Source organism: Aegilops tauschii, chromosome 1 (assembly GCF_002575655.3).
Source record: "Aegilops tauschii subsp. strangulata cultivar AL8/78 chromosome 1, Aet v6.0, whole genome shotgun sequence".
In the NCBI taxonomy this organism is placed as follows: Eukaryota; Viridiplantae; Streptophyta; class Magnoliopsida; order Poales; family Poaceae; genus Aegilops; species Aegilops tauschii.
Window position 1 is genome coordinate 366,886,515 of NC_053035.3, and position 19,988 is coordinate 366,906,502.

At 45.7% G+C, this 19,988-nt stretch overlaps 2 protein-coding genes across 2 annotated transcripts; both read right to left on the bottom strand.

Moving 5' to 3' along the window:
- Window positions 1-2,286: 2,286 nt before the first annotated feature.
- Window positions 2,287-3,763, bottom strand: LOC109780606 (uncharacterized). The gene is made up of 2 exons (XM_020339187.4): window positions 3,370-3,763; window positions 2,287-3,265 (listed from the first exon to the last, which is right to left on the bottom strand). The coding sequence occupies exon 2, from the start codon at window positions 3,125-3,127 to the stop codon at window positions 2,546-2,548; it is 582 nt and encodes a 193-aa protein (XP_020194776.1). The 5' UTR covers window positions 3,128-3,265; window positions 3,370-3,763; the 3' UTR covers window positions 2,287-2,545.
- Window positions 3,764-4,990: 1,227 nt separating this feature from the next.
- Window positions 4,991-7,132, bottom strand: LOC109780617 (pentatricopeptide repeat-containing protein At4g14050, mitochondrial). Its single transcript, XM_020339199.4, has one exon. The coding sequence runs from the start codon at window positions 7,051-7,053 to the stop codon at window positions 5,221-5,223; it is 1,833 nt and encodes a 610-aa protein (XP_020194788.1). The 5' UTR covers window positions 7,054-7,132; the 3' UTR covers window positions 4,991-5,220.
- Between the last annotated feature and the right edge of the window lie 12,856 nt (window positions 7,133-19,988).

Genomic DNA, 19,988 nt, shown 5'->3' on the forward strand with positions numbered 1-19,988 from the left:
TTTTTCATTTAACAGTTCGCGAAAATGGGCCAGTCCACTAACAACGATGACCGTCAAATCTCGACGCTAATCGCTGAAAGAGATAAATAGTCGCCGCGATCGCGAGTTGCCACAAACGGGCGCCTCATGCGCCCCCGCGCTGGGCCGGCCGAGCTAGTTGTTTTTCCTTCTGCGTTTTTATCAGCAAAAATCCGCAAAAAGTGCTCTCTAAGTGATAAGAACCCACGATCCAGGCTCAAGGCGCGCTACAGTAACCACAAAGCCGAATAACCTTGCCTCAAAAAAAAAAACAAAGCCGAATAACCAAATGTGTTTAGTTGCATCGTTCCTTTCTTTTCTCTTTCTTCTTTTATTTTTACTTTGTTCTTTCTTCGATGAAATTTATTAAAATTCGTTTTTTCTCTTCTAATCAATGAACTGTTTTTTCAAAATCCAAGGTTTTTTTTTCAAATTGATGATGTTTTTAGTTAAAAATGAACTTTCTTAAAAAAATTGAAGTTTTTAAAAAATCAATGAACTTTTTTAAAATTTAATGAGATTTTTTTTCAAAATGCAGGAACTCTTTTTCATTTTCGATGAAGGTTTTTCAAATTCTATGACAATTTTCAAATTCTGATTTTTTTAAAATCATGAACTTTTTTTGAAATGTATGAACACTTTTTAATTCATGATTTTTTTTTGTTTTCTGATTTTTTTCTTTCGGTTTTTCTAATTCAATTGATCTTGCTCTAATGGGCCGGCCCATGAGGGTTGGCGCGTGGTCGCCACAGAGCTTCCTGGCGACTGAAGCGCCCCAGCCATAAAAGACGGGGATGCCAGTAAAAAAAACCCACCTATAACAGTGCCATTGAGCACAATTTAATACCCATGGGATGGCAATTTTACCCATGGGTACGGGTACCCACGGATACCATCCCCGCATGGATAGGGTATGGGCACAATTTAATACCCATGGGCAGTACCCATACCCTACCCGTTAAGTCATGGGTAGGGCACGGATATAGCCTTGTACCCATGGATATACCCATACCCTACCCATTTATGCTGATATGTGGACCTTACACGTCAAGTGTGTCATGAGCTTGTGAACCTATGTTAAAGCTTTCACCAATTGTCGATTTGAATTGAGATAACTGTCTTGTAATCATCTATCTATTATCGAGTTGAGATAAATTATTTTTTGTGAAATGTGATATCGATTAATATAAAATTATGAATAACTTCTGTAATGTTTGATCTACCCGTTGGGTACCGGATGGGTATGGGTGTTCGTCGGGTATGGGTACGGGTAATGGTTCATACCCATGGGTACGAGTATGGGTAGAATTTTGTGCCCATTAAGTACATGGGTATGGGTATGGTATTGTTCTACCCACCCTATACCCTACCCATTGCCATCCTTAATTGAGCCGGCTCATGCCGAAGTACCTATGGACGATTCATGCGTACTGCTCCTTATAGGTGATATATAACAATTGTATATCGTTCCCTACCGAACTAAAAGGCCAATCACATCCCGAGCACACAGAGCCTAAACCCTAGGAAAACAAACAACCCCAAAAAATAGGGCAGCAAATATCCACAATACAGGCGAGCGTTAGCCGCTAGTTAATCATGAAATTGCCTATTTCCAACAGTGAATGGATGCATGTGCACACTTATCTGAAGTGTCAAGTGTCAGCATGTCAGATCACAAATGTTCACACTCAATATCTTTGATTTTTGTACTTAAAACAGGGAGAAAAAGATCCAAAGTGGAGTTAAAATAAGCATTCATGTGTATCTTTTGTTCAGTTACCTAAAACACAAAAACAGTAGTACGCTAAAATGTTTTCCTATATCTTCTCAGTATCTTCCAATAAACAAAGGATCCCCAAATCTACATTTGTTATGGACAGCACTAGAGGGCTACTACAGTAATAGAGGTGCAAATCATGAAGATCTTATAGCCTTTTTCCAAATCAAACATCAGCCGCTTAAAGCACCCAGCAGCACAAACTAAAAGACCGATTATTCTAGATTGTTGAACCATATGCCACTACTTTTTCTTTGAGTTTTTTATTCAGAATGACAAAAGGTTGAGCTTAATTTCAAAAACCACATCAAGTAGCTAACAAATCATATTCAGTTTTTTAATTGCAATGCAGCTTTGTATTAGTGCACTAATCATAAAGTAACTTAAGTATACCCCACCTTGAGCTTGATATAGCTAGCCCTGACATAATTATTAGCATCTACTCAAGTCTAAAACACTAGGTATGAAAAGAAGGGCCATCCACACACATGTTATTTCCTTAAATATATTCGAGCAAAATATGTGCACGCGCTTTATTTCTTCTATAGCAACATTCAGAAAGTACAAGGAAAGAGATGCAGCAAAGGCTTCCACTGAAGAATCACTAATGAAACTGAGCTCTTTGTGAAAAAAAAGGCAAGGCAATAAACCACATGTAGTCCAGTACAACCTACTACTACTCCCTTGCCCTGACGAAAGCCCAGGAGCAATTCATAGAATGATTTTAACTTCACCAAACCTCTGCAAAGCTCATGCTTTGACGCCGAAGTTTGCGCACTTGATGGAGCCCCTTGCAATGTCAATCTCGATCATGTTTTCCTCCTCACTGATCTCCGACAAGATGTCTATGAAGTCCCTCCTGTCAAGAACGAACTCCGGCAGGAAGCCGGCGAGGAGGTCTTGCTCCTTCTTCCAGAGACATTGCTCCTCTTGCCCCACATAGTACCCATCAACAAGGGAGATCTCAATAAGACTCTCGTCGTCGTCATCATCAGACACCGAGACTTCATCAGTCCCCTCTTCGCTCACCTGGCAATCTGAAGACCCCGACAGGCTTCCAGCCGAATCCACCGGCGAATCCTCGGACACCCCATCTTGTGGCACAGTGCTCTTCTCCTGATGAGCAACAACCTCCATGGAAGTTTTGTGGCTGCTGGTTTTCATCAGTTGTCTGAGGTTCGAGAAGAGCAAGGAGAGGCAGGTGGAGATAACCAGCACCAGCAACGCAAGAGAGGAGGACGTGGAGAAAGAAGAAGAGGAATACATACTGTAAAGGCTACACGAAATGAGTAGAAGTGTGAGTTGTATGGCCATTTGGGATCTGGGAAGCATCAAGAACTTGCTCACAATCACAAGGGCAAGAAGGGCTTTAGTGGCCCAAATGATGCAGCGATGCTAAAGAAGAAAGAAGCCATGATGAGGCACAGCATGGAACAAGGAATTGCTGCTGCTTCCTTTACAATAACAAACCTGCACAGGGAAAGCAAAGGTTGTGTGCTTGTCTATCAAATGGATTTGTGAATTGACACAAAGAGGAAAAGAGAGACCAGAGAGGGAGGAGGAGTAGGGCTCACCATCTAGGACGCGTATGCCGCAAATATTTAATCTGAAACTGATGGACGTAAAGGTAACTGCAACAGTTAATTAATGCTTAGAAAACTGAAACTTTCTGGTGAACTGTTACCAGTGCTGCAGTGCACACCCCATGTCCTTTTGTGAAGCTGTAGGTTAAGTTATTAAGAGGTAACTGTTGGCTTGGCATCATGGTCAGAGAGTTGTTAAGTGCTGCTTGACAGAAATATTTAAGGCGTGGTCCATCCATGGTTCCATAGGATGACAACATGCAAGGCAGGGTTGGGTTGTGTGAAACAAGAAGATGGCCATGTGCATGAGGTTAATTAAAGTTTACCACATGGGCCTCCACTAGACAATTCGTCTCTTCCACTCTTTTTTACCTTATCAAAAGCAGCGTTCTACCTTTTTTCATGGAAGGTGAGACCGTAATGAATTCCCCCCCTTTCTCTTGCCCTCCCCCCTGCAGTTAAAGCTGACCGACGTTCATGATTTGCTCCAATCCTCCTTTTCGTCACAAAATTATGTACTACGATAAATACAGCAACTTGCTGCTTTGTGTTTACTGATTACTAAAACTGGCTGACAGAGCTGGATGCACTAATAATCCCGGCACCGTCAGTCGTCAACATAAACATGTTGAAGTTTTGGTATCCTTCTATTCTCTAATAGTTCAAGTGTTTTCAGTAGTCATTTCGCGGCACAAGATGAGATCTCAGAATCACAGCTGTTGAAAAATAAATGGTATCCTATGTTGTCCTTGTCCACAAACATAAAACTCTTCTACTGGGGTGGCATCAACTTGTTATGTAGGCATGTAATAAGGTAAAGAAACAAGTTTAGCCAACCCATTAGTCAATGTGCCAAAGTGAGGGACGTGCGGGAAGGTGATAGTAATACCCAGTTTTTCCATTTAATTGCAAACAGGTAGCATAGAAAGAAGAAAGTTGTTCAGCTTGAACAAGATGAGGGCACCATTGTTGGTCAAGAGAACCTTAAATCCTACATCTCCAATTTTTATAATCCATTCGCATCCGGATCCATTGTGTCTAACTTCGTGTGATGGATTAAAACACGGTGCAACCAATAGAAGATGGTAGCACGGGATATGTACAACCGGTTTGGGCGACGGTTCAATAGTAGGCTATGTGTGCAGGCATATATTCCTATTTTTGCCGGTTGTGACTTGCTTTTTTGTCTTTTTTGTACTTCAGAACCGGAGCTTGATACTGGAACCTTAATAAAATTTGGCTGTGTTCATCGCAAGATGCAGAGGCCAGGGTTCATCTTTTCTAAAAAGAAAAAGAAAAAACTGGAGTACCTGAGTCAACAGATCTACTTTGGAATTCTCAATCTTAGCTACTTCAGTCTAATCTTTCACCAAGCCCTACTAGTAGTATTATTCCACAGTATCAGAGAGCTGGGTTGCATAATAGCAGATCAGACAAGTACGAAGGATAAAAAAAAACACATGATTCACCGACAACATAACCTTTGAATTCACCAACAAAAATGTCTAGATTTTTTAGGAAAATAATGTAGCAACATGACCCTATAGTTTCCCCAGGCTACTCCAAAGGACTATCTGTTACCAGGATGTACATAAAGCTGGGAACAATAGGATACAACAAATGAACAATTCTAGTTTCTATTAGTCTCGCTTGTTAGTTGGCCCATCTATACAAGGAGAAGGCACAATACGGTTTTGTTTTTTCTAAGACTGAAACATCAATTGAGTCATACAGAAAAATGTCATCCATTTCGTACAGATCTCTTTATACATGGGAAAGTTAAGATATTAGACCATACCTAGAGGACTAGAGGCACAACTGAACATCAGCAGATCAGTTCTGCTACCAGAATTCACCACAAGAGCACTTCCCACCTTCAAAATGGTGGAAACGAGTAGCGTCTCTCACAATAATCTTCCTCTGGAAAATTTCACTAATTAACTTCATCACTGTATGGCAGTCCCCACAGACCCGGAGGTTCTTCACCACCCGGATCACCGACCCCGGAAGAGACTTGAGGATTCCAAAAGCAACAGCCAGCCTCTCACTGTGCAAGAACAGATGGTGCTCCTTTTCATGCTCCTCCAGATCATGCATCACAGAACTGGTATCAGGGACATAGCCCCTCCGGCGCATCTCCGAGACTAATTCCTCGAGAAAAACTAGAATTTCTTCTCTCATATCAACCGGCACTTCCCCAGCATGAAACAGACGAGATTCTCTTCCAACTTCAACCCAGCTATACCCAGGCTCTTTATTTATCTTCATATTAGCCATGAGCTTTCTCACCGTGCTCACAGACCCCCATTTGCCATTCACTGCGTAGACATTAGATAACAAGACACATGTTGAAGGATATTTTGGTCCCAGCTCTAACAGATTATCAGCAACCCTGACACACATTTCAGCATCGTTGTGTTTCTTGCACGCGCTCAAGAGGGCCCCCCAAGCAGCTTCATCTGGCTCATAGGGCATCGTAGTGATGAGTTCTTCAGCTTCTGATAAATGGCCCGAGCGACTAAGAAGATCTAGGTAGCATGTATAGAGTTGTAATCCAGGGTTGATGTCATACTCCCGCTTCACTGAGTCAAACAGTTGCCGACCTTTCTGAACAAGACCAGCGTGGCTACATGCGTAGATCAACCCAACAAATGTCACCTCATTGGGCTTCACTCCTGCAAGAATCATCCGGTCATAAAGAGCAAAAGCCTCCCCTGCTCGACCATGCTGCGCCTCTCCAACAATCATTGTCGTCCAGGAGATGATGTCACGCACTGTAATCTCTTCAAATACTTCTCTAGCGGAGTGTATATCGCTACATTTGGAGTACATGTCAACCAATGCATTCCCAACCATCATGCTGGACAAGAACCCAAGCCTCATGGACAAACCATGCAACTGCCTTCCCAGAACAAGCGCAGCCAGGTCTGCAGCCCCACCAGTTACAGCTGACAAAACAAATGCGTCATCAATAGTGACGGCATCCCGCCTCATCTCAACAAACAGCTCCACCGCGCTAACACTCTCACCAGCTCTTACATATCCTGATACGAGCGCAGTCCATGCAAAGAGGCCGCGTCCAGGCATGCTCCGGAAGAGCTCCAGCGCCTCGTCAGTATAGCCATTCGACGCGTACCCAGAAACAAGCGCAGTCCACACGACGCTGTTCTTGGCACTCAAACTATCAAACACCTTCCTGGCATCATCCGGAAAACCACATTTACAGTACATATCGATCAGAGAAGACTTGACGACATCGTCTCCGCTATACGGGGAAGCAACGAAGTGTCCATGGAGCTGCTTACCAAGACTGAGGCTTCGCAACCTGGCGGAGGCGCTAGCGATGGAGGCGAGGACGAAGTGGTCGGGCTGGAGGGCGTCAGCAGAGAGCATGCGACGTATGATCGGGAGGACGAGGTAAGGAGCGTCGGAGTTGGAGACGGCGGCGAGGAGCGACGAGTAGAGGTGGAGGTCCCGGCTCGGGCTTTCGTCGAACACCCTGCGGGCGTCGGGGAGGAGGCGGCACTTGGCGTAGGCGGAGACGAGAAGGGACGGCGCGGGAGGGTGCAGCGCCAGGCCATCCTTGAGGAGACGCGCGTGGGCGCGGCGTAAGGCCGTCGGTGACCCCCCCGCGGCGCGGACGGCGGATACAACGGCGGCGGCGGGGGAGAGCATGCGTAAGCGTAAGCTTGAAAGGCTGTATTCTCATTTGTTCCTCTGCTTCGGTTCGGCCTAAACGGCGTCGCGTGCTACTCCCGCCTATCTGGGCCGTTCGTGAAATATGTACGGCCATGGTTTATGTTTCCCGCCTATCTGGACTGTTCGTGAAATATGTACGGCCAGGATTTATGTTTCACCCACATCAAAACCCAGTGAAGTAAAAAAACCATGGTCGTTGTTGCTCCAACAGATTATGTAAAATAAAAGTGGTGCCTATAAAATTGGTAAGCAGTTGAAACATGAGATCCAGCAATGGGAAGGCCGAGAGGCAAATCTGGGAGTCGCAGGAGCCGAGAACAATTTCGGCCAACGGAGTTCGCTAGGGTCGAGACATTCGTCGGGCCACCAAGGACATGAGTCAAAAGGGAGCAAGAGCCTAGGGTGCGGCCAACTCCGACGGCGGCGCATTGCCCGAACGGCGAGAGCTTTGAACGGGACCGGTGGTTCGGTGTAGTTGGGTCGCTCGACTGGAGGTTGCCTGGTCGTTAATCGACCTCGTAGGTCGATGGTGGTGCTGTAGGCAAACGTTGCATGGAAAAACAAAAAAAATTCTACACACGCAATGATCTATCCATGGAGATGCATAGCAACGAGGGGGAGAGTGTGTCTACGTACCCTCGTAGGCCGTAAGCGGAAGCGTTTCACAACGCGGTTGATGTAGTCGAACTTTCTTCGCGCTCCACCAATCGAGTACCGAACGTACGGCACCTCCGAGTTCTGCACACGCTCAGCTCGGTGACGTCCCTCGTCTTCTTGATCCAGCAAGACGTCGAGGTAGTAGATGAGTTCCGTCAGCACGACGGCGTGGTGATGGTGATGGTGAAGTGATCCTCGCAGGGTTTCGCCTAAGCACCGTGAGAATTTGACCGGGGGTGTAAACTGTGGAAAGGGGCGCTGCACACGGCTAGGCAATTGTCTGGATGTGCTAGGCGCCCCCTCCCACATATATATATATAGGTGGGGGGAGGAGGGAGCAGCCAGGAGGGCGCCCCAAGTAGGTTGAATCCTACTTGGGGTCCTCCCAAGTGGCGCCCCCCTGCCATATTTGTCGGAGGGGGAAGGAAAGAGGGGGGGGGGAGAGAGAGAAGGAAGTAGGAATCCTATTCCATACTTGCCTTTCCCCCTTCCCCTTTCCTTCTCCACCTTTGGCCGGCCCATATGGGGGGACGCACCAGCCCCTTGTGGTTCATGCGTTTCCCCTCTTGGCCCATATCTTTTGCCGGGGGTGCCCGGAACCCCTTCCGGTGATATGATATGTACCCGGTACCCTCCGGAACACTTCCGGTGTCCGAATACCATCGTCCTATATATCAATCTTTACCTCTCGACCATTTCGAGACTCCTCGTCATGTCCGCGATCTCATCTGGGACTCCAAAAAACATTCGGTCACCAAATCACATAACTCGTATAATACTATATCGTCATCGAACGTTAAGCGTGCGTACCCTACGGGTTCGAGAACTATGTAGACATGACCGAGACACCTCTTCTGTCAATAACCAATAGCGGAACCTGGATGTCCATATTGGCTCCTACATATTCTACGAAGATCTTTATCGGTCGAACCGTTATGACAACATACATAATTCCCTTTGTCCATCGGTATGTTACTTGCCCGAGATTCGATCGTCGGTATCTTCATACCTAGTTCAATCTCGTTACCGGCAAGTCTCTTTACTCGTTCCGTAATACATCATCTCGTGACTAACTCCTTAGTCGTTTGCTTGCAAGCTTATGATGTGTATTACCGAGAGGGCCCAGAGATACCTCTCCGATACTCGGAGTGACAAATCCTAATCTTGATCTATGCCAACTCAACAGACACCTTCGGAGATACTTGTAGAGCATCTTTATAATCACCTAGTTACATTGTGACGTTTGATAGCACACAAGGCATTCCTCCGGTATCCGGGAGTTGCATAATCTCATAGTCGAAGGAATATGTATTTGACATGAAGAAAGCAATAGCAATAAAACTGAATGATCATTATGCTAAGCTAACGGATGGGTCTTGTCCATCACATCATTCTCCTAATGATGTGATCCCGTTATCAAATGACAACTCATGTCCATGGTTAGGAAACCTTAACCATCTTTGATCATCGAGCTAGTCAAGTAGAGGCTCACTAGGGACACGGTGTTTGTTTATATATTCACACATGTATTTAGGTTTCCAATCAATACAATTCTAGCATGAATAATAAACCTTTATCATGAATAAGGAAATATAAAATAACAACTTTATTATTGCCTCTAGGGCATATTTCCTTCAGGTGCGGTAACTACCATCTCAGGCGATTGAGGGGACGGGGGAACGCCCGTAATCGACAACGACATTCTGAGCTTCCGGACATCGGTGGGGGTCGCGACGGTTGTATCGGGCAGCAGAAATGAGCTGCTAATAAGTAATATTTTTGCACTTATCACATCGTCGTTTAAACCGGGTGATCCAAGATTTTTCCCAAAAAATCAATATGATATTGTCACTAATGACTAATGGATGCGAGAGATCACGAAATCCTTTGTTAATGCCTTTTCGCAGGAAAAGGGGCCCAAACATGGAAGGAAATCATCACAGATAAGGAAACATGAAGTTTGATGGAAGAGAGAAGGCAATTGAAGGTGCACACAAGTCAAAAGAGCGCAAGGCGGGTGCTCAACGCTCGTATCCGTGCTCATACCGTCTGCCGACGGCTGCAGCAGGTCCACCTGGCCAACTTCTAAGGAGTCGACACATAATTGTCAATAGAGAGATCACCACTCGCGAAACGAAGAATCAGAACCATCTTCCACCCTAGCCACCGCCATTTCCCATCTCATCTCCATAGCAGTCGTCACCATCATAACTGCAATCATCCATTGGCAAGTTAGTCATTCTTGTAATCTGTGTATCGCATCCGATAACTATTGGATGTCATATTATTAATCAACCATTCTTCTTTATGTCATCTTCAATGAGTTCATCTTGCTATCTCATCGCCATGTGTGAGTAATTCGGTAAAACATGGGTTGATGCACGACCTTGCAACACGATGTATTTGTGGAAGATATCGTTGGAATGACTTTGTATATTTGACATTATTTTGTATGTGCCCGATTGCAACAGAATTGTCTCTTGTCTTGTTCTCGTTATAAGGCCCTGCCAGTACCAATAGATCAAGGAGGAGGTAAAGAGCGAGGAGGACGTGAAATGCTATCCCAAAAAGCAGCGAGAGAAGGGGTTAGTATGGTAGGGGAAAGTTATTCCTTGGGAATGAATTAAGTGTAGTCATTAAACGCCTAGTTCTTTTACCTGGATATTTAATTTTAATCACTGAGGTAACCCCGTGCGACGGTAAGGGCCATCAGTTGGACAACTAACACTTGATGCAGGTCGCACAACGGTCAAAATGTACTTTGGACACATCCCCCACATTTTCGTGTTGCAAGCACATCATAATAGTTGTCTTCCAGAGCACAATTTAATAATATTAAGAACCCGAGCACAAATATAAGATTGTAAGAGTAAGACCTCATACTCATGCCTGTTTTAATACTAGTGTTTACAACCAAAAGGTTGCTAAGGTTCGGATGATAAGCTGAAATTTAATTTTGCTAGCAATAACTTCTCAGAGCCTCTGTCATAGTTTACATCCTCTCGTGGGTTCGATAATTCAGGGTCACAACTTGCAAAAATGTCACGGGAACCTTTGCTATCTAAGCCAGATCTCAAAGGTAATCAACCACCTTTTCTGGCACTATTGTCGGGGAGACATCTTGTCACTAGTCACTGTGTTGGAGTCATTGTTAGAGTTTTTTATTTCAATTTTTGTTCTTGGCTTTATTTTTTTAGTTGTGTTGTCACCGAGAACCCCCAAAAAATATTATGGCTCGAAAACTTGGAGTCTTCGCTGCTCCAAATGAAAACTTTACTAGAGGCTGGAGCGCCACCTGGTGGCGCCACCTAGACGGGCATGTGCTTGTTTTGGCATATTCGGCTAGCATGTTTGGCCCTCAATCTCACTCATGTACATCAATATGGGCATATGCTATAACATTAGGATCTATTAGTTGCACATCGATCAAACATACAAATACTATATTATTTGAGTTTAGAACCATCATAGATAGTGGTACATCTATTAAGGATATGTACGACTCACCCATGGAGCATAAACAGCTGAGACGATGCATTATCATAGTTAAAAAAGCGAAAACAAGCTAACATGAAGTGCTTCAGTTTGGCTGATGGAAGGGACCTCATGAGGCCATGACTAAGTAACCAAATAAAAAGAACACCTTTCAGAGTCCTCGAGAGGCTTGGCATCATCCATTTCCGTATCAAAATCAGCATGATGCCTTTCATCGAAATTCTCTTGATCTTCATCAGAATTACCCAATATATGATGACTGCTAGGATGCTAATTCTGAAACCACAACTACAACCAATAAGCATCAGTGATCACATCTAAAGCTAATACCAACATACCAATCTTTTTCCCACATAGACAGTATGTTATCTTTGCCTTTTTTTAAATGCTAAAGCAAACCAGGTGATTTCAATTCTATACAAATTAATGCTTATAGAAAATTAGAATGCCATTCTAAACACAACTACTTGGAGATGATTAAGAATGGATGCCAAGCATATGGGCCAACGCACTACAAACAGACATGACATGCGTAGTACATTATAGAACAAGGGAGAAGTTACAACAATGAAATATGGACATGATGAGATATCCAAATACAAACGGACTGGATCCTTATAAATGTGCAATACCTGAAGAAAATGGAGTACCTTTGTATCATCATCAAGGAATCAACCATCATGCTGCAATCTCCAGTGCATAACATCCGATTAATATCTTGTTCTTGTCACGTGGAATTCAGGGAATACATGATAACAATACACTTATTTCTATATATACTTTAGTGGTTTAATGTAGCCAAACTTAAGAACGTCAAAGTCAATTACATCAAAGCAGTTTGTCATAAGAAGTGCCATTTGAATCCTACCAAACCAAGCCATAAAAACGTCGCCTCCCCCGTATAATGCATCACATGCATCTACAGCACGAGTGTTTAACTACAGCAGTGCTTTTGTTTTTTTCCTTCGCCACTGTCGCCCGATCGATCAATGTTCAAACACGTTTCTTAGGGACCCCAAAGACCATCCAACCTTCCAAAAACACTGAATCCTATCTTTACAGGATTACATAAAGTGCATGACACCACGAGTACACTACACACTCGACCACTGAACAAAAAACTTAGTGAAACAAGTCATGACCGCATATAGAAATCCATTAGAAAAGGATCATACCATCATGTAACCAAAATGGATTGATCACCCTTCTCAAACGTGATAATCACTTACAAATAGTAAAGCTGTAGTTGGAAAGCAACCTCACTTTTAAGATTCTAGTAGCTGGAAGTTAAAGAGCAATGATTATAGTAGAACATAATACTTAAACTTGACTGACTTTATACACTTAGTTGTAAACTACTTTTCTTCAACAAACAGTTATGAAGTTGCCATGACAGGAGAATATGAGAGGAAGCTGCACCTCACTGAAATCGATTATGAACTACTTACGCTCATCAACACATTTATTCTTGAACTTATTGTACCTTCACAAACAAAGAAAAATGGCATCACCATGTCAAGCTTAGGATGAAACAAAGGAATGGATGGCATCGATATTTAATTATTTGAAGGAAATTAGAACTTTCAAGCATACCACAAGTTGTTTAGAAATGAACCTTTGTTGCTGAAATTCTTTTTTTTTAGAAATTGATGGCTTGTGTGCTCAAACGGCGGGAAAGATTTAGGCACTTATCCAATAGGCAAGCTCCGAGTAGGATATGTGTGAGGAGATGAATTCAGCTCTGAACTTTTGTAGGTACTGAACAATAACAAATAGTGATTCATATAAGCGCAAAATGGTATAAACTAAGGGCATGGTTTACTAAAAGAAACTTCCATCGATTATCACTACTAGGGAAAACCTTATATATACACAGAACTTTAGCAGTAGCACTGGACAAGAAGGGGCGCTACTGCTATTGACTTAGCAGTAGCGCGGCTCGGTAAAACAACGCTACTATTAAAATTGCCCGACCATTCCCGCCACGCTAGGTTTAGCAATAGCGTGCCCCGCTTAACCGCGCTACTGCTACTTTAGTAGTAGTAGCGCGCTATTTGGGTAGGGTGCTACTACTAAGTTTGAACTTGGCCACATGGCGGGCCCCACTTAGCAGTAGCGCCCTTCCCAGAGATGCGTTGCTGCTATCATGTTAGCGGCAGCGTGTTTTACGCCCAGCGCTACTGCTAAACCGCATCCACCACCTTTTCCCTCCCCCTCCCCCTCTCTTCCTTCACTTTCCCCTAGCTCCCACCTCCTCTCTCCCTCACGTTGCTTCTTCCTAACTACTTCTCCCCCCATTACTCTCCTTCTTCTACCTCTCTTTCTCTCTCTTTATTGCTTCTAGCTAACTACACCACCTCCATTAATGCATCTCCTTTCTCTTTTCCCCCCTCCACTAGTTGAACTTATCTCCTTCCCAAACTAGCTAGGTAGATCTAGCATTTAGTGAAGTGACCTATGTACCTCCCTAACTAGATCTAGCCTTGTCAAGAAGAGCTTTGTCCACTTTTGATCATTCCATAGGTGTGTGTGGTGACACCGATCGACATCATCATCACTGTGCTCGATCTCGAGATAGGTGATTAAAAATTTGTGCTTTTGCAAGAATGGAAATATGTGTATGTGTGCGATATGACATAATCGGGTGGTATGATGGAAATTGTGTGTGTGGCATGAGTTGCCTCCGAATTGTGCTTGTGAGTTTCCTATGTTTTGCCAAAATGTTGATTTATTTTCATTTCGGCGAATTTCGGGCAAACTCTATATGTCCTATTTTTAGGGAAGGTCATGCCGAATTTTTGTATGACTTTGATGCATGCATGCATTTTTATAATCAATTTGTTTATTATTACCGTGCAGGCGTTCATGATGGTCAGTGGAACGATGGTGGACAGGTGGTTGGGGTCGGCGGTGTAGGACATGAAAGAAAATAACCGGACATAGATTTTATGTCCGTGTCGAAGATGCAAAGGAGGAGTTTGGCTCGACCCCTATGACGATGGTCGTGTGATGGCGCACCTGCTCATGACTGGTTTCATGGATGGCTATACTCGGTGGATAATTGAAGATGAGGATGATGAGGAGGACGTCGATGGGCAGGCAATAACGACACGGGGCAAGACGAAGAGATGACCGATAATGGCGGCGGAGAAGGGACCGGATATGGCGGCGGGGAAGAGGCCGAACATGGCGGCGGAGTAGGGGCCGGACATGACGGCGGAGAAAACATGGACTCCACGCTGCAGACTGCGTTGGTACTAAGTTCAATCGTGCGGGACCCTCATGTTCAAGAACTGCTTCGTAAGGAGACGAGTACTAACAGAGCTGCTTCTAGAGAGGAGGCCAAGTTGTAGAAACTGGTGGTAGACTCGAACACTCCATTGTATGATGGTTGCGATCCCGAGGTGACCCGCTTGAGTTTCACGCTCGAACTTCTGAAGACGAAGGCTAAAAACAAATGGACCGACACTAGCCTCGATGAGCTTCTCAAGTACCTAAAGGATGTTCTTCCTGTGGGGAATCTATGTCCTACTAGTGTGGATGAGGCCAACAAGATCGTGTGCCCTCTTGATCTGCCGCACGTCAGATACCATGCATGCATCAGCGATTGCATAATTTATCGGAAGGAGCACGCGGAAAAAACCAACTGTCCGGTGTGCAATGCTTCTCGATACAAGAAGGCCGGGAAGAAATCTCCCCAGAAAGTTGTATGGTACTTACCGATCACTCCCCGTCTGCAACATTATTTTGTAGATCCCATGGAAGCAAAGCTCATGTGTTGGCACGCGAAGAGGAAAAAACCCGACGATGGAGATGACCCGAAGCTGAGACACCTCGTGGATGGAAGCCAGTGGAGAGCGTTCAACAGCGAATATCGGTAGTTTGCATGTGATGCAAGGAACATCGTGCTCGGCGCGTGTACTGATGGCGTGAATCCGTTTGGCAACCAGAACACCAACCATAGCACATGGCCCATGTTTGTATGGATGTACAACCCCCCCTGGTTGTGCATGAAGTCGAAGTACATACACATGAGCATGCTGATTCAAGGGCCAAAACAACCAGGAAATAATATTAATTTGTATTTGTGGCTACTTCAAGAGGAGTTAGACACGTTATGGAAAACACCGGCCAAGACATGGGACGCCAGCAAAGGTGAGTATTTCTATATGAGAGTCGCGCTGATCACGAGTGAGTATTTCTATATGAGAGCCGCGCTGATCACGACGGTGCACGACTATCTCGGTTGCGGATATGTCGCGGGCCAGGTGTGCCATGGATATTGTGGATGCACGCGGTGCATGGATGATACGACGTCTCAGCAGCTAACGTCAACGAAAGATGGCGGGTCTGGGAAAATCGTGTACATGGGGCATTGAAGATGGCTCGAGAAGGACGAACCGTGGAGAAACCGTGCAAATCTATTCAATGGTGAGGCTGAGCATCGAGGACCTCCATGTAAGCGGAGCGGCGCCAAAATCGACGAGCTGTTGAAAAACTGGGAACAGTGCCCCGCGCCGGGAAAGACGACGAAAATGTTGGCAAACGTAGCATGCAATTTCAAAAATTTCTACGCTCACGCAAGATCTATCTAGGAGATGCATAGCAATGAGAGGGGGAGAGTGTGTCCATGTACCCTCGTAGACCGAAAGCAGAAGCGTTTGACAACGCGGTTGATGTAGTCGAACTTCTTCTCGTTCCGACCGATCAAGCACCGAACGTATGACACCTCTGAGTTCTGCACATGTTCAGCTCGATGACGTCCCTCGAACTCTTGATCCAGCAAAGTGTCGAGGGAGAGTTCCGTCAGCACGATGGCGTGGTGATGGTGATGGTGAAGTGATCTGCGTAGGGCTTCGCCTAAGCACTACATGAATATGACCGAAGGCGTAAACTGTGGAGGGGGGCACCACACACGGCTAACAATGGTTGGTGTGTATTCTAGGCGCCTCCCCCTTCATATATATAGGTGGAAGGGAGAGGAGGCAGCCAAGGGGGCGCCCAAGTAGGAGGAATCCTACTAGGGGCCCTAGTCCAACTCGCCCCACCCCCTTACCATAATTACCGGAGGGGGAAGGAAGGAGGAGGGAGGAGGGAAGGAAGGGGGAGGCCAAATCCCTCCCCTTCCTTTCTCTCTTCCCCTCTTTCCTTTCCCTCCAGGTTCGGCCTATATGGGGGGCGCAGCAGCCCATGCTGGCTGCTGCGTTTCCCCGCTTGGCCCATTAGGCCCATATCTTTGCCGGGGTGCCCGGAACCCCTTTCCGATGACCCGATACGTACCCGGTACCCCTGGAACACTTCCGTTGTCCGAATAGTATCGTCCTATATATCAATATTTACCTCTCGACCATTTCGAGACTCCTCATGTCCGTGATCTCATCCGGGACTCCGAACAACATTCGGTCACCAAATCACATAACTCATATAATACAAAATCGTCATCGAACGTTAAGCGTGTGGACCCTACTGTCGGATCTCGGGTTCCGGCAAAACCCTTAAGGTTCGAACTCTGGGGTGCGCGCGAAGATCTCTCCCTCACAAGTTACGCCCTCACACGCTTCGCGATCTCTAGGCTAGCTCCACGAACTTGCAACACAAGGGACACAAGATTTATACTGGTTCGGGCCACCGTTGTGGTGTAATACCCTACTCTAGTGTGGTGGTGGTGGATTGCCTCTTGGGCTGAGGATGAACGGTACAATGGGAAGAACAGCCTCCTGAGGAGAGGTGCTCTTGTGCTTGGTGAATTTGAGGGTGTGAGGGGATTGCTCTCTTTTCATCCCCCTCCTACTGTGGTGGCTAGTCCTATTTATAGAGGCCCCGGTCCTCTTCCCAAATATTGAGCGGGAAGGGATCCCACAACGGCCAATTTGAAAGGGGACAAGTAGTACAACTTATCCTGACAAAAGTAGTCTTCGCCTGCCAAAGGCTCTGGTGGTGACGCCGCCTTGGGCTCCACGGTGACCTCCGTCCTGCCGTCCTTCTGGTCTTGGTCTCGTTGCATCGATAGGGAAACCTTTGCTTGATGCCTCGGTACTCCTCGCCTGCACTTGCCTCCTTAGCACCAAAGAGGAAACAAGGACACTGCGCGTGCTGGCGCCCGCCTGGTCTCGATTGTCATGGCTTACATCACGAGAACCTTGCGAGGTTTGCCTTGCCTTGATCTCTCCGCCCCTCGCGAGCCAGCCTGGTGAGGCCTCTCCCGAGGAGATCTTGTGTCATCCACCTCGCGAGGCTTGGCCCCTCGTGAGGGTCTTGAAAGCTTGTTGGTGAAGATGGGCCGTACGGGCCCGCTCGCAGAGCCACGCCGTGGGCCGCAGGCAGGCAAGTCTGGGGACCCCCATTCCTAGAACGCCGACAGTAGCCCCCGGGCCCAAGGCGCGCTCGGGCTTGGCTTCGAGGCGAAGCCAGCGGACAAGTGCGGAGTGCCGCGGGCCCCAATAGCCTGCGGCCTTGGTCGACGCATGGCGGTTGATTGGACGTGGGTGTCTCCGCTTCCCCACGCTGCCTCGGCAACTGCCCGACTTGACATGTCCCTGCGACATGCAAGGAAAAACCATCATTACCTATGATCCTGGGGGGGGCTGGTTGGCCTTCTCCTGCTATAAATGGGAAGGGGGCAGAGCCCCCATCGCCCATCTCTTCACATTCCGCTCGCTTGTAAGTGCATCTAGTGCCCCTTAGTGATTTTGGTGTATTGAAGACTTATAGGTTAAGGGACTAATGCGTTTGTGAGTGTACACAGATCTATAAGTCTATGAGGAGTTTGATAATTACAGTGAAAGTCGACCCCTAAAAATGAAGTTCTTTGACTTAAGACTTTGGATTTCTGAAGACTTTCTGAAGACTTTGAAAGTGAAGAAATTGGTGTGACCTTGAAGACTTGGTATTCATTTGAGGAATATGAAGCGTGAAGACTTTTGTTTTCGTAGTCTCATTTTCTCTTTCTTGAGTCATAGGAAACACCGTACTGTTAAAGGGGGTCGATGAAATACTAAGGAAAAATTTCCATGTGATGCTCAACTCAAAATCCTACACCTACCAATCCCTTCGAGTGAAGCCATTGGAAATCTCATACAGTTCAGTCATATTCTTCAGTGACAGAGACGGAGTTCTTCTGGTCTCTGAGGAATTTGTTCTGACTGAGGAGTTAGGAATTCGCCAGTGCGGATTGCCTACACAGTGAGGAACATGATAGCCCTGAGGAATTTGAACCTCAAATTTCCGACCGTTGCTGTGCTATGCGCCAGCTGTCCCAAAATATCTACCCACCTAACGGTCATATCATTGAAGGGCATTTATGTCTTATCATGCGGGGTGCTCCCTAGACTATAAATAGCCGCCCCCTACAACCACTAGCCGGTTGGCTGCTTCGAGAGAAACTGACACTTGCCATTTGAGAGCGTCCCATCCTCCGAGGACTTTGATCGAAAATCATCAAGTGAGGAAAAACCCCAAACCCAAACACCTACAAACCCAAAGTGATTGAGCATCACTGAAGAGATTGATCCTGCGTGGATCCGACACTTGTTACCTTTGAAGACTGTGCTTCTTCCAGACGGTTAGGCGTCATGGTCTAGAGCATCCAAGAGGAAATTGTGGATCGCCGAGTGACCGAGTTTGTGAAGGTTCGGAAGTCACCTGAAGACTTACCACGAGTGATTGGACGAGGTCCGTGTGACCTTAGTTCAAGGAGAATATGGTGAGGACTGTGTGTCCTCAAGTTTAAATACCTAGCCGCTCCAACCAGATGTACAACTGAGACAGCAGTTGGAACTAGTCTACCAAATCATTGTCTTCACCAAGCCAACTGGTTCTATTTCCTCAACTCTTTCATTTCCTCATTCCTGTGTTGTGCAATTGTTCATATCTGTGTTTGAAGACTTTGACTGAAGACTTTCTCAATTTCCTCAGTTCAATTTCCTCAGTCTGTTTGTCTTCATCCTGTGTTATCCCGTGTTTACGCTTTCTGAACTCCGTGCTTGTTTTCATTTCATCATGATGACTATGCTTTTGCTCTGCTATGCATACTTTTGAGTACTTACTTCGCTGCAAGTAGTTCTTCGCTAAGGAATTTCCTCACCCACAAATTCCTCAGTGAAGAATTTATAAAAATCGCCTATTCACCCCCCCTCTAGTCGATATAACGCACTTTCAATTGGTATCAGAGCAAGGTACTCCCTTGTTCTGTGTGGTTTTGGTTTAACCGCCTGGAGTTTTAGTTATGTCGACTGCAGGTATGATCAAGGTCTCTGCTGGGTGTCCTACCTTCGATGGGACGGACTACCCCTACTGGAAGAATAAGATGCGAATGCATCTTGAGGCAATTGATAACGATCTCTGGTATGTTGTGGAAAAAGGTGTTCCCTCTGTCTCACCCTCACTGAACGCTGCCGATGTGAAGAGATTCAAGCAACTCGATTCTCAAGCGAAGAATATCATATGTGGCCATCTGAGCAAAGGACAGTATGGAAGAGTGAGTGCTTTGGAAACTGCTAAGCTTATCTGGGATAGGCTGTCCAAAGTAAATGAAGGAGTCTCAACTCAGCGTGACTCTCGAGTTGATGTTCTTCGCAATCTCTTCAACCGCTTCAAAAGACTCGACAATGAGAATGTTCAACAAACCTTCGATCGCCTCACTGACATCTCAAATGAGCTTCAAGCACTTGGTGCCACTGACATCACCGACCACGAGGTGGTGAAGAAACTGCTGAGATCGCTTGATTCCTCATTTGATACTCTGGCCTTGATGATACAAG

Excerpts from the sequence above, each read along its gene's own strand:
- LOC109780606 (XM_020339187.4), bottom strand. The coding sequence starts at position 3,127 with ATGCTTCCCAGATCCCAAATGGCCATACAACTCACACTTCTACTCATT.
- LOC109780617 (XM_020339199.4), bottom strand. The coding sequence starts at position 7,053 with ATGCTCTCCCCCGCCGCCGCCGTTGTATCCGCCGTCCGCGCCGCGGGG.